Raw genomic sequence first — 14,889 nt, forward strand, 5'->3', positions numbered from 1 at the left:
GATGGGTCTAAGTCAGCAGCTTGTGTGGCAAAGGTTTGACACCGAGCCACATCCCCAGCTCCTTCCCAACGTTTCAATCTGCTTTTTCGTTTCTTGTTTTTCATCTAAATACCCGGGTGGTTCATATCCCCGTCAAGACGTCACATTAACTATCATATCATACTATTAACATTAACGACACTAATGTGTGAATTAGACCTCTTAGTTTCTTCTACCATGTTCGCCCAACCTGGCAGCCAGTCCTAGAAAAAGAATATTCTGGTAAGGATATAGTGTTTATTTTGGAATTGCTGGCTTCTAGTAATTAAATCTTTGCTAATATTTAATCTAGCTTTTTTGGAGCTATTCTTGGGAATTCGTTTGGCTTGTGATTCTGCCTCACGTGGCTTGGTATTAGTGTGTGCTCGCTTCATAAAGTGAGATAAGATTTGCTAGCTGCCCTTAATATTCCATCTTATAACATGTTTTCCAGTTCAAGTCTGCAGCTTCGCTGTGAGTGATTCGTTTTCGTTTCAGTACATCTTCCTGCCCAGCTGCCTCTAACTTTAGTCAGCTAGTTCTTCCCTGGTGATCAACTTGCGACGAATCCCACCTTTCCTCTGGGGTCCACCCTAAATTAGATTTATAGCAATGGCTGGGCACCTGGGCCACTGTTCCGTCATGGAGCCCGCGGTGTCACGAGGCTTCGGTTTTCGCCTGGCCTTGGCTCTGCAGCCCCGTGTTCACACACCATCTTCCATCCAAAGTCTTCATCTCCAAATAGTGAGGTCCCACTCTGGACCCCGCCCCAGCTCCTGGATTTTTGGATCATATGCGGTTCCTGCCTGCCATCTCGGGATGAGAGAGTGGCAGCTTTCAGCTGGCTTTAGACAAAGAACCCAGGGCGTCAGAATCTTCTAGCTGTTTCTTTTCCCAGTCTGTCTTATCTGCCATGCTTTTGTGTTCAGAGCTAATAAGATGGATCAAGGCATAAACTCATGGACAGGCATTTTTTTTTTAATCACCCCAAATGGTAAGTGAACGAAACAAGAATGGAGAGCTCATGGGCTTTCAGCCTGGGGAGTGAATGCGTGGCTCACTGCAGAGCCGGAGACTCCAGGAAGAACTCTGGGTCTCACATCATTCTAATCTTTGGGACAAACCCTTGATGCCAAGAGAAATAGAACACTGCGTAATCAGGGCTTTTGTTAGAGACAATTTCCTTGTCCAACCACTCAACACATAGGATTCCTTGTGTAGTTTGTGATTTCCAGAAGAAGAATATCAGAGGAGAAAAAGGTCTGATCTGCTATAGTGGCGACAGATTTTAATTTAGATACTGTCGTTCACATTTATTTTCCTTCTTACCTTTCTGGTCCCAATTTCTGTGCTCCAGCGTTGCATTTGACATCAACTCAAACCAGGCTGTTCCATGATTCTCCCAGAAGGTGAGATTAGCAGTCAGCAATCCACTTCAGAAGCATCTGTGAAGCCCTTTCAATGTGCCAAGCTTCTTGCTGATCATAGCAGAGGCTAATTTGTTGGTAGAACGTGGACTTTGGCAGCTTGTGGCTTAGGAGGAGAGCCAGTGTGGTCATCTTTGATAAACACATGGTGGAAAAGGAATGGGGGAGAATGGAAGAAAGCCAGACTAAGCCAGGATATCAGCTTGGGAGCTCATGTCTACGTAGGCCGGTCTTTGATGAGAGTTTCAGAAATGGAAAGTATAGAAATAGTCGTGGGAGCATCGGTGAACAGAAGGGAGTGAAGAGAGATACCTGATGCTGTCAGAAATGGTACCCACTGTTCCTAGCAAGGAGAGATCACCTGCTTCAAAAAGTCACTATAGCCAGGCACCTGTAATCAAAGCTACTCAGGAGGCTGAGATCTGAAGATCACGGATGGAAGCCAGCCCAGACAGGAAAGCTTGTCAGACTCTTATCTCCAATTAACTGCACACACACACAAGCCAGAAGTGGAGCTGTGTCTCAAGTAATAGAGTGACATCCTTGAACATAAAAGCTCAGAAACAGCACCCAGGCACTGAGTTCAAGCCCCAGATCTGGCAAACACACAAAAAATCATTATGGATATGGGTGTGAATATATGGACTGTGGCTGGCATCATAGCTCTTCTTTGCAAGGTGGGCAAGTTTGAGCCTTCATTTGATTCAGTACCCCATACTCTGGATAAGAACTTGGTAAAATACTATACTGAACCGGCTAGTCATCAGAGGGGAAAGATGAGAACAAATTTAAGAAAAGGAGTCTAAGTCTACATGAGAATGTGACTGTCATCTAAATCTTTTTGCTCTTACAAATCTCACACTATGATTTTTTTTTAATTTTACTCTGCTAAAGCTCTCATTTGAACATGCTTTCTCCCCTTCTCTGAGTCATGCCAGTCTTTGCCTCTGATTTATTGGCTTATTCATTGAATGCCTATGGGGGCACCCACACCAACCGGCATCCTCCTAGACTTCCGGGTTAGACATCCCGCTGGAAATAACCAAAACCACGGCAGACCATGGGCCATTGCGTGATGGGCGCACACCTTCCCAGGTAGATAGTGCTGTACTGGCCTTCCATGCACGATTGTCCATGTCTTCCCATTTCTTTACTTATTTGCCAGTCCTGGGGCTTGGGACTCAGGGCCTGAACACTGTCCCTGGCTCCTCTTTGCTCAAGGCCAGCACTCTACCTCTTGAGCTCCTTCTGGATTTTCCTGTCTTATGTGGTGCTGAAGAATCGAACCCAGGGCTTGGTGCATGCTGGGCGAGCACTTTACCACTAAGCCACATTCCCAGTCCTGTCCTCCCATTTTGAGGACAGCAACCTCAACACTGCTGCTGGGTATCTGGGAATTGGAGACTCACCAAAAATTATGTCTGACACACGAGGCACTGAGGAGAGATAATCTTATTTTTGCATCTATTTTATGGTCTGGGAAAACATTTGGCATATTGTTACCTAGCCAACTTTAAATCCACCTCAGTTAATAGGCTTAAACCCATGTTGGTGTAAACTGGACCAATTGGGGGTTGTTGTTTTTTAAAGCATAAAAGCAATGTTTATATTCAAACGTCAAACATTGTGTGAGTAGCTTTGGTGTTCTTTCCTACCATGAATAACATTCCATACTGTAATTAATTTATCCATGTTCCTATCAGCCTGACATTATTCCGGGACAAAACAGGGGAGGAGAAAGACATGGGGAGGGAACTCTGTTATTTCTTTTGGAAAAGCTTTCTTACTTGGATAAGTGTTCTCTTCATGATGTTGGGAAGACGGTTGTCAGCTGTAAGGGCAGCTGCAATGCCCGAGTCATGGCTTGACGGGCAGCTGCGTTGTCTTCCTGGAGTCAGTCCTCCACGACTGGGGAGCATTGTGAATGACTGCAGACACCCCAAGTCCTGGGCAGAGGCTGTTACAATGACTTTCAACAGACATCTTGTTATCCACCCACTTGAGCAACGTTCAGAGGGATTTGTCAAATGTCCAATACTCAGTAGAGACCTATAGAATGGATGCTATCCAGTGTTTGGCTTTGTTTTCTTTTTGCTTATCCCGGAACTTGAATTAAAAGCCTGGGTGCTGTCCCTGAGCTTCTTTTACTCCAGGCTAACACTGTACCACTTGAGCCATAAGTCTACATCCAGCTTTTTTGATAATTCATTGGTGATAGAGTCTCATGGACTTTCCTGCCAGGGCTGGCTTTGAACCGTGATCCTCAGATCTCAACCTGCTAGGGTTGTAGCTAGGATTAGAGGCATGAACCATGGGTGCCCAGCTTCTACCCAGTTGTTTAATGGAAGAGATAATCCCTGTGCTAAATCAATGAGCTCCGACTTGGCTGTCGCCATCACTAGCATGTCTACAGTCTACAAATCTCCTGCACTGTAGATAATATGTTGTGGCTGTGTCCATTTTGGAGCAGGGAGAAAGAGAGCTGCAGTGTTTTTCAAGATTTCCAAGAACAACTTATAAAAACAAAACAGTGCCCTAAAACAATAAACACATCAGACACAAGTGGCTCATACATGTTAATCAGGAAGCTGAGATCTGAATAGCATGGTTCAAATCCAGCCTGGACAAGATGTCTGTGAAACCAAAAAAGCTGGAAGAGGAGCTGTGGCTTATCTAGTAGAGCACTAGGTTTGAGTAATAAAGCTCAAGGACAGCGCCCAGGCTTCAAGTTCAAGCCCCAGGACTGACACCAAATAGATAGATATAGATGGTAGATAGATAGATAGATAGATAGATAGATAGATAGATAGATAATCATAGCATACACATCTGATACAGCCCAAACCACTGCAACAGAACAAATAAGCAAGGTCAAAGGAACTTGATGAGAAAATAAGTTCTCAGGTCTGAGAAGGAGAGGAATGCCAGGCTCTTCTCACGTGCACTGAGGTGGAAACTCATAGAAAATTATCATTGACCCTGAGAGAGGCAGGTACCACCCTTCTGGAAGGAAGAGAAGGAGGAGAAAAAAGTCAGAGAAAACCAGAGGGACAGAGAGAAACATAGGAAGGGAGGGAGGGAGGGAGGGAGGGAGGGAGGGAAGGAAGGAGGGAGGGAGGGAGGGAGGGAGGGAGGGAGGGAAGGAAGGATGGATTTGTAGCTGTGGGGATTGTATTATGATCATTACAAAGCTCAGTCATACCTGTAAGACAAAGAGTGAAGAAAGAAAGAAGAGGAGCAAAAAGAGGAACGAAAGGGAAACCCATCTCAAGTTTAGGCTTGCAGAACACACTGTCATCTATAATCATGTACCCCGTGACCAATGGGAAATGCCAGCCTCAGCATCCTAATAAAACCACCTGTCCTATTTGAGATGGAGAGAATGAGAAAAAGATGAACTATAACATTTATACAGAACTTTATCTTTGGGGAAATGTTTCCCTGCACATTGACTGCTATGGGAAGCCTAAAATAGGCAGATCCTACCAAGGGTGCAACCTGGCAGGAAGGAAGACCCTCTCTCAAAGACAACCAGCAAGAGACAGGACCAGAAGCATGGCTCAACAGTAAAAGCACCTGTCTAGGCAAACACAAGTGCCTCAGTTCAAGCCCCCAGTGATGCAAGAAAAGAAAATAAAAACTGAGTTCTGTGATTTTTTTTTATTATAAAGGTGATGCATAGAGCTGCTACAGCTACATAAGTCAGATAGAGTGCATTTCTTTTTGGACAATGTCACCCCTTCCCCCGCTCTCTCGAAGTTTTCCCTCCTATCCTCACCCACATGTGGTATAGTTCATTCCCACAGAGTGTCCAGTGAGTACCACTCCTTGTAATTTTTATGCACTATGACAGCATAAAGAAGCTCCACGTTGGGTTAAAATATCTGTAAACACTATTAATGACAACCTATAATATTCCCCTGTGTGGAAGAGCATTCTATTACACATGCCATAACTTAAATCATTTTTCTATTTTTTAGGCTGTTGGATTCTAGTGATCATCAGTAAAACCACAAAGAACCTTTATATGTGCAAAGCTTTTCTCCATCCAAATCCTCTCCACAGAGTAGATTCCACAGGAGACAACCCCACGTCAGAGACCACGCATGAGGAACCGTCTTCCCGGGCATGTGGGGAGAATGACAGATCTACCCTGTCAGCAGGAGGGGTGTCCTGGAATGCCAGCCAAGCAGATCCCTGGGGGGCCCTCCAGTTACCCACCTCCCCAGGGGAGACCAGGGCCCTGTGGGAAATACTGAGCCACCATGTGGTGTACGCACCTCTGTATGGGTGGAAGGGCCACTCGGGAGCCTGGTGACTGTCTAGGCTGGGCTGCCTGCAGCACTGACTGCCTCCCAGCTCAGGGAGGAACCGACAGGGACCCAGGAAGCAAGTTCACTAGGATAAAGATGAAAGGAGTCTGGTGGGGTTTGGAGCCATCCTTGAAATGCTTCTGTTTGGAGCCATTTGAAGAGGTATTTAAGTGTCGTGCAAGGTATGGTGGGTGGGGGTCCCCTCATGGGGTCTTTTTCCCTTGGCCACCCCAAATTCTCATGAGAAGGTCTGCCTGCCTCCTGCCTGCCTGTCTGTCTATCTGTCTGTCTGTCTTCCTGTCTGTCTGCCTGTCTGTTTGCCTGTCTGCCTGACTGCCTGTCTATCTGCCTGTCTGTCTGCCTGACTGCCTGTCTATCTGCCTGTCTGTCTGCCTGACTGCCTGTCTGTCTGCCTGACTGTCTGTCTGTCTGCCTGTCTGTCTGCCTGTCTGTCTGTATTCCTGTCTGCCTGACTGCCTGTCTGTCTGCCTGCCTGTCTGCCTGTCTGTCTGTATTCCTGTCTGCCTGACTGCCTGTCTGTCTGTATTCCTGTCTGTCTGCCTGACTGCCTGTCGGCTTGACTGCCTGTCTGCCTGACTGCCTGTCTGTCTGCCTGACTGCCTGTCTGTCTGCCTGTCTGTCTGCCTGTCTGTCTGTATTCCTGTCTGCCTGACTGCCTGTCTGTCTGCCTGTCTGTCTGCCTGTCTGTCTGTATTCCTGTCTGCCTGACTGCCTGTCTGTCTGTATTCCTGTCTGTCTGCCTGTCTGTCTGTCTGCCTGCCTGTCTCTCTGTCTGCCTGCCTGTAATTTCTCTGTTCTCCCCAGGGTCTTGGTGGAATTCAGTTTTCCTGGCCGCATAGGCCTAGGGGGCAGGGCGCGGGGTTTCTGGGACTGGGCGGTCGGTACCCAGAGGCCCCTCCTGACCCTCCTCCTCCTCCCCTCCCCCTCCCCCTCCCCTTGCGCTGGCGGGAGCAGGTCACCTCCCGGGCCAGTTGGGCCCCAGCACTCTGTCAGCGCCAGGATTGCTCCAGGCACCACCGGCTCTCTGCACCCCGGACGCTGCGCGCTGGTAACTCGCAGTCTTTGGTAAGTCACGGTCTTTGGTCTCTGGCTGGGGCACAGGGTGTGAGGACCACACAGGTGACTCCTAAGAGTCACAGGGAGCAGCGCGGACCCCGCAAGGGTTCAGTGTCTCTCTCCTTCCCTCTCCTTCGCGATTTAGAAACCCTGGGGACACATCTGCCACCACCAGGAAGCAAAACACTTCCCTGTTATTATTATTATTATTATTATTATTTACATATTCTTGTAGAAAATTAGGAAAAATACCTAGAGCATTCAAAAGAAAATTGAAAATACTTAAAACCACCAAGAAAGCTCTCTAGCTGGGCTGGCCGCCACTCCAACACACATCCACCCCAAAGAGAGGAAGGATTTCAGTCTTTGCTATCTTCCACTTGCTGGCTTGCCTCTGCCGGGGGGTGGGGGGGGTGGGGGTCGCTTGGCTGTGGTGCCCGTCTTTGTGGCATTGCTGTCACGCTGCAGGAATGGTGAGAACCCCCAGGAGCTTTTAGAATCCACCAGCAGCAGCCCTGTGTTTGTGCCTAGTTCATTCATCCTGCAACACCCCTCTTGATCGCCGGAGGTGGCTGGATAGCCCGCTTGAGTGTGAACTGTGATGTGGACAGCAGAAGCCCCCCCTCCCCCATCTCCATGAAGGAGCGCTGTACCTCGCTGCCACTTCCGGTCAAGACGGCAGGCAGGGCCTGGGTTCACGCTGGGTCGGTGGCTGAGAGCTAATGTGTTGCATAGATAGGACACCGTGCTGCAATTACGGCTGAGCAGTGCTTTGGCGGATCTGAGGGGACAAGTCATGTAGACAAGCCGCGTAGATCACGTTTAGCCACTGAACACTCAGTGTGCGCAGTGGCTGATTCTGTGGCTTTCTTATTGAGAACTATGCACATGGGCTTGTGGGCATCTCTCTTGGGTGCAGACTTGCATCCCTGTGGATGTCCATAGATCCAGCTCTGTGCAGGATTGGGTGATAATTCTGGATGTAGTTTTGTGAGGAACCTCCACAGTCTCCGGAGGTGGGGTTCACGGGGGGACCTCCAACAGGGCACCAGGCGTGCTTGGCAGCCAACAGCATTGACATCACCCTGAATGCGCAGGGAGCTCACGCCTGTAATCCTAGCTGTGCAAGAGGCTGAGATCTGAGGAGCGTGGTTCAAAGCCAGCCTAAGCAGGAAAGTACTTGAGATTCCTGCCTCCAATTAATCACCAAAGAAGTCAAAAGGGAGAGGAGAGATTATGGCTTAAGTGGTGGCATGCCAGCCTCGAGCAAAAAAAAGCTCAAGGAAAGCACGCAGACCCTGAGTTCAAGTCCCAGGACTGGCACCCAATACAAAACAAAACAACAGCCTCAGTTTTTCACCCAGACCTACTGACTGGATCATAGATTCTGCGGCGGAAGCTCAGAAACCCGCATCTCAACCGAGCGCTTCGCGAGCATGTTAACATCTGAGCCACTACCTCAGGATAAGGGTGAAGATGCGGTTTAGCCCAGAAGCTTTTCAAAATGGATGTTTCTGGTTGCTTTCTGTGGCTATAAATATTTCCATCTGGTTTTAAGTAACAAATCCTTTCGGTAAACACAACGACATGAAATAACTGCAGAATTCCCTCTTAAATTTGTTTATGGGTTCTAAGCCAATTAACATTTGGATCCCCACATGTTGCCTGCCGTAATTCTGGTCTCACGTGGACATTAGTTCTTACCAACTCCCTAATAGTGGTTGGTAGCAGAATTCTTTTTCGTCAGCTCAAGACTCGTTCTTTTGGGGGGCAATGCCCTGTGTGTTCCTGAGTGGTTTCTAGTCATTTGAAAAGCCATTGCTGAGCTTTGAGTTGGGATCTGCTGTCAAGTAAGCCCCGTGGGCACTGTACTTATCTGGGGGCTCTTTGGGTCACACACCATTGGGGTCCTCGGATCACACAGCCTTCCCACTTCCAGCAGGTCTTTGTACCCATTCCCAAGCCCAGCAACCTGTGAAAGCCACAGATAAGCATCCTGTCCACAAGATAAAGAGAGAGAGAGAGAGAGAGAGAGAGAGCACCCCAGTGGCCAGCCATAGCAGAGCAGAACCCCAAACCTCAAGTCTTTCAGCTCCAACTTCTTAGCAAGATGCGAAACCCAATAAAACCAGCGTGTGACAACAATCCAACAAACGTTCCTCTTTGGAAAGAGAGAAAGGTGGCCCAGAAGGGGCCGGGCAGTTTTCCAGACTGTGTGATCATGAAGGAGCAGGACCAAGGTACCAGGCCAAAGTCTGAGTCCCTTCTGCTCCTCTGTAAGTGCTCTGAGACCACTGGTGTGGGCTGGGAGCTCTCGTGCCTTCTTTGGTCCCCTGTTGCTCTGGGGGGGGACCAAATCTCCAGTACAGAAACTTCTAGGGAGACCCATTGAAACCGTAGCAACCACCCAGTGGACATTACTTCCAAGGTGGCCCAGAGGCCCTCCATCTGCCGAGTTAGATTAGTCACCAAGAACAATTGTAGGGAATGTGGGTTTTCCTCAGGTCGGTGGGAGAGCAAAGGGGAGGTTGTTTGTCTCCCCTTTGTCGACGGAGTCACAAGAAAGGGATCCACTGTTATCTAGGTCAACTGAAATGCACCCGTAACGCGAGCCCGGCGTGCAACCGTGCAGACTGTTAGAACTCATTCTACGTGCCATCTCCACGTGTGTTGGGGAGGTGGGTGTGGAAGAACGAGTGGAAGCGAAAGACAACCAGTAAGATCAAGCCCTCCCGCTGGTGAGATAGTCAAGAATCGTGACCCGATGTGTGTGCGTTTGATTTCATGTCGCTTTTTATTTCTTTTTTTTATTTCTTTTTTTTTTTTCCTGTTAGAACGTTTACCTGGAAAGCTCCCCGCTCCCCGCCGTGGAGGCCCGGAAGTCCGAGATGATCCCGTCGAATTCCACCACGACGGCGGCGCCGCCCTTCCTGACCTCGCTGTGGCCCGGGGCGGCGTCCGGCCCGGCCCGCAGGGCTCCGCGCGGGGACGATGGGCGGCTGGAGGCGCTCTACATCCTCATGGTGCTGGGCTTCTTCGGCTTCTTCACCCTGGGCATCATGCTGAGCTACATCCGCTCCAAGAAGCTGGAGCACTCGCACGACCCCTTCAACGTGTACATCGAGTCGGACGCCTGGCAGGAGAAGGACAGGGCCGTCTTCCAGGCCCGGGTCCTGGAGAGCTTCCGAGCCTGCTACGTCCTGGAGAACCCGGAGGCCGTGGAGCGGCCCCACGCCTGCCTCCCCGAGCCCGGGCCTTCCTCGTGAGCCCCGCCACGCGGGCGGCACCCCACCGCCAGGAGCACCGCGCCCCAATCCTGTCCTCCCAGCCGCAGGACTCTGCCCGACAGCGCCCGTGTCTTCTGCTGTGGTCAGCTGAAGGGTAAACGAGGGCCGCCCCTTTTTCATTTTAAATCCTGTAGTTTGGGTGTGTTGTCTTCTGTACTAGACTATTACTTTGTTCCCTCTGTGTCTGGTTTGTTTTTTTTCTTTGTCATATTAAATCTAGCAGATTTCTATTCAGTGGTCAACGTGTAAAAATGAACCCAGAAATCTGTGAGGACGTGGTGTGCCTTACCCCACAGAAGCCAGGAATAGAGCAGCAGCCCCCGCTCCGAGAGGCGGACGTCTCCCCGCCTTGCGCCCCTACTCTCGGCTGGGCCTCAGCTCCTTCCCTTTGCACCTGTGGCCTGGCAGGGACTCATGTGTCTCCGCGCTGTCACGCTGCATGTTGAGGGCAGGCTGAACCCTCCAGGGGACCCTGTTTCCCTATTCTCAAGCTCCCGGGCTTCCGTTCTTGAGCCTCTCAACATCTATTAGCCATATTCTGACACCAATTCCTTTGTGCAACTACCAGAATCCCAAGACATTGTGGCCTCCAGGAATACATGCTGCCTTTCCCACAGCTCCTCGAAGCCAGCAGGGTCCTGGGACCACGTTCTGGCTGGCCAGTAGAAGTGGGAATGGTGAGTCCAGCTTGCAAGTCATCTTTAGGGAGAACAGGACCTGCCTGCCGCCCGCCTTGTTTCCCTTCTCTGCGGCTGGGACGTGGAGAGACATTGAGTGGCTTTGACTAGGAAAGCACAATGGACTCCCAGATGGGAGAGGAGGAATCGGGGGGCTGGGCAAGGTCCTGAGGCAGGAATGGCTCACCCGGCTGGCCTACCGCTCCATGCCACGGGAAATAGAATACAGCGCCGCTTCCTGCTTAAGCCGCTGGCGAAGTCTCCGTTCAAGGAGCAGTGGTAGTGACGGTCCCAGGGGCTGGGAAGGTGGCTTGGTGGCAGAGCGCTTGCCTAGCATGCATGGAGCCCTGGGTTCGATTCTTTGGTATCACATAAGCCAAAAAGAAGAATGACACTCCCCAAACTTGCCACAAACAGGGTACAACCGGTGCCCTTGTAATTTCCATGCACAATGGTGACTGTACTCACACACACACCTCATCTTCTATCCACGCATCCCTTACACACACACACACACACACACACACACACACACACATACACACACACGTCACTCTAGGAGGAACGTACTTTCCAATAGGACTGAGATAGATTTTTTTGAGGCAAAATACCTGCCTTGTGGGTTGTTGGATTGTGTTTCCAGAAAGGTCCACTGAGACGCTAACCCCTGGCTCCAGTGAGTGTAACCTTACTGGGTAGTAGCGTCTTTGCAGATCATCAGGTTTAGGTGACATCATCGAGGTGGATCTTAATCCAGTACTCCTGGTGAACTGATAAGAAGGACACGTAGCATGGGCTTGGGGACAATGCCCCGAGATGACGGAGCAGAGGCCGAGGGAACACAAGCAGAAGCCCAGGACTACGGGGGTGGGGGGGGGGAGGGAGTTGTGAGATGGCTGTCTGTTGTTCAAGCCCCAGCTTAAGAGACTCGCCAACCAATGCAGCATCTGCCCCCCCCCCCCGAGAGCTGCTGGCAGCCAGCACGGCTTTCCCTGCCCCCACCCAGCGCCCCTGGGTGCCAGCCTCCCCCCCACTCCGCCCCGGCCCTCGGCCCTGACGCCCTGAAAGCTCCCCAGCCGGCCGGGCTTTCCTGGAGGGGAGGGCATGGCTGACAGGCGTGTATTCCCGACACAACATTGCCGGCCTTCCTCCGGCAGACACCCCCGGCCCGCTCGGCTCTGATCCCCGGGTTCTCGTACGGGAACGTGGGGGCGCCGCTGAGGGAGAACCCGCATGGGCCTCCGGGTTCCATGTCCTTGGTGGGCGACTCTCGGTAGAAATCCAAGGACACCAGTGGTTCTGCCCACCCCCACATCCACGGGGCTCGGTACGACCTGGCCTGCCGGGTTCCTGGGCCACCGGTGCCCGGCCGTCGCTGCTGGCAACTCGGGGCCCCCGCGTGGGGCACACCCTGCTTCAGACGGACGCGTGCGGGAGGCCCGGGGAGGGGCCCGGAGCACGCAGGGCGCGCGGTGTGACCTTTGCGGGCACTCTGACCTTGCTGCCCCGGACACGCGGCCAGGTTCTTATCATTTCTCCTCACTGAGATGCAGGGGCGGTCCGGGCAGTGGTGTTGGTACTCCCTGCCCTTGATGGACAGGGCCTCCCTCTCTTCTTTGGTTTCTAAGGGAGGTGGGGGAGGGCGGGCGGATCTGTTGAGTCGTGCATTGTCACGAGCTTATGTCCCGGTTTGCAAAGCTGACTTCACACGCACAGGCTCCGGCTGCACAGCTTCTATGATCTCACCTCCTTACACATAAAACATCAATAGTTTGCCTTCAACATCGTGGGTCGTTACCAAACAGAACAATGCTTTTTGCTATATTAAGCAAACAAGAATCATTAAAGTCTTTCATCACAGTCTAATATGTTGGTTCTTTTTTTAAAAAAGCAACAACAACTTATCTTTAAGTAGCTGTACAAAGGAGGTGGTGTTTGCTCTTTATATAACAACAATGCTGTTTGATTATGGATAATAGTTTTTGAGGGGCCCTGGAGCCCAGGGACTTGAATAAAAAAGAAAACATGGTCCACCTGGACAGATACATCTGCCATCAAAATACAGCATGGCAGAATGGAGGAACGGGATCTTCTCCTGTGGGACACAAACACGAACTCAGACTGGAGCTGCTAAGCCAAGGCTAGGTGGGCTGGGGGAACCAAAGGGACGTGCACAACAGGTGATGGCTGGCAAGTTCTTCTGTGTGTGCAGTTACAGGACCTGCGTGTGTGTGTGTGTGTGTGTGTGTGTGTGTGTGTGTGTGTATTTAGCTCTAAAAGAGAAGAAGAGAAAGGCAGAGCTCAGTCGATATTGCACAGACTTTAGCCCCCCGGGGTCTGCTAGAGCCCTGGCCGGTGCCCCCCCAAAGGCCCATCGGGGGCCTCCCGGGCGTGGCTGCCCCCTGGTGGCCACTTGGAGAACGTTTCTCAATGCACCATGCACCGAGAACCCTGAGTTGGTGTAGCCAGCCAGGCCAGCGTCTGCGTGGCACAAAACGAGGTGCCCTAAACGACCGCGGACACCCTAAGGGGAAAGGTTAAAACGCTGTCTTGCCATTTGTTTGGGGGGGGAGACGAGACCCGTTGTGCGTATCCCATTGTGTCTCTGCCCCGATGGAGATTCCTACGGAGGCCCTGCTCTTCCCTCCCCAACCCTCTACTGTAGGGGTGTGCCCGGGTGTTGCACACACGATCCCAGTTCATGGAGGTTGCACACGCACTCACATCACAGGATGGTAGCTACTCCTGAGCACATGGCGTGGTGAACTCCGCGCATCTCTTCCTGTGGAACTGTCCAGACACGTGTCAGCGGGGCGAAGTCGAGTGGACATTTTAGAGCAGGACTGGCAAGCTACAGCCAGCAGGTCTCATCTGTCATTGAGAACTCTTTGTGTTTGTTGGTTTGATTCCTTGACTTTTCAAATAAAGACTTTTTTTTTTTTTTTAAGAGCAGTTCTAGGCTCATAGGCTCAAGAAGAAGGCATGGAGATTTCCCATATGGCCTGGGCCTGCCCGTCCGCTGCCAACACCAAAGCGGGCTGTTGGTTATAACCGATGAACCACGCTGACCTCGCTGTCACGATCACGCGAAGCCCAGATTTCCCCATTCAGACTCCGTCTTGGTGTCGTGTGTCCTGCAGGCTTGGACCTATGAGCAGCGCATGTATCCAGCCTGGAAATGCCATTACAAAGTCTCTGTGCAGGGTCTGGGAGTGTGGCTTAGTGATCGCGTGCTTGCCTAGCAAGCATGAGGCCCCGGTTCAATTCTTCAGTGTCACACACACAAAAAGGAAATACAAGATTAAATCACAGTCGCTGGGCTCCGGAGACTTTCTAGCCCTCCCCTTCCCTGTCTCAACAGCGCCCTCTGTTGGAAGTTCTTGGGCTGGACACCCAGGGAATCAGTGGCCTGGTTGTTATAACAGATTCTCACCACGAGGAGGCAGAGCATCCTTGGGTACCACCTAGCCCTGGGTGCAAGAATTCCAGGGCGCAGCTTGACTTCAGGAGGGTGGTGATGGGGGTGGGCAGGCAGCCCCAAACTCTATACTCTGAAGAAAAAGAGAAAGAAATAGATTTACCCTTTTAAACAGAAACCAGGTGAAAAATAAATGAGTCATTAAAAGAGCTACCACCCAGAGGCAGAGATATTTTTGCCTATATAAGAATACTCAGCTTTTATTTGCAAACAAGATGTAAGACGCATGAATCGGCATCATGCTTTTTTTTTTAAAATCCTGACTTAGCAACATATTAAAGATTCTTTATTATTACACGGGCATCTGCTTCATTCTCTTTTGGGGAGGTGGAGAGAGAGGATGTGAAATCATGCCTCGTGCTCTTCCTCAACTTGCTTGCTCATGGCTGGCTCTCTACCACTCGAGTCACCCCTCCAGATGGCTATTTTGCTGAGAGGCGAAGCCTCACAGATCCTGGCCAGCTTTGAACCTGGATCTCAGCCTCCTGATTAGGTAAGACTAATCCTTCATTGTGTTGGTGCATTTCCATGCCACCTCTGACCGTCCGCTCTCGATGGACATCCAGGCATTTTCTCATCTTTCTTACAAATAAACAATGGGGCAGGAACAGG

At 50.8% G+C, this 14,889-nt stretch overlaps 1 protein-coding gene across 1 annotated transcript; it reads left to right on the forward strand.

Annotated features, from left to right (window-relative positions):
• Positions 1-9,723: 9,723 nt before the first annotated feature.
• Positions 9,724-10,101, forward strand: Kcne1 (potassium voltage-gated channel subfamily E regulatory subunit 1). The gene has a single exon (XM_048345890.1). It carries the CDS (start codon positions 9,724-9,726, stop codon positions 10,099-10,101), a length of 378 nt encoding a protein of 125 aa, XP_048201847.1.
• Positions 10,102-14,889: the final 4,788 nt, after the last annotated feature.

This window comes from Perognathus longimembris, chromosome 5 (genome assembly GCF_023159225.1).
Source record: "Perognathus longimembris pacificus isolate PPM17 chromosome 5, ASM2315922v1, whole genome shotgun sequence".
NCBI lineage: Eukaryota > Metazoa > Chordata > Mammalia > Rodentia > Heteromyidae > Perognathus > Perognathus longimembris.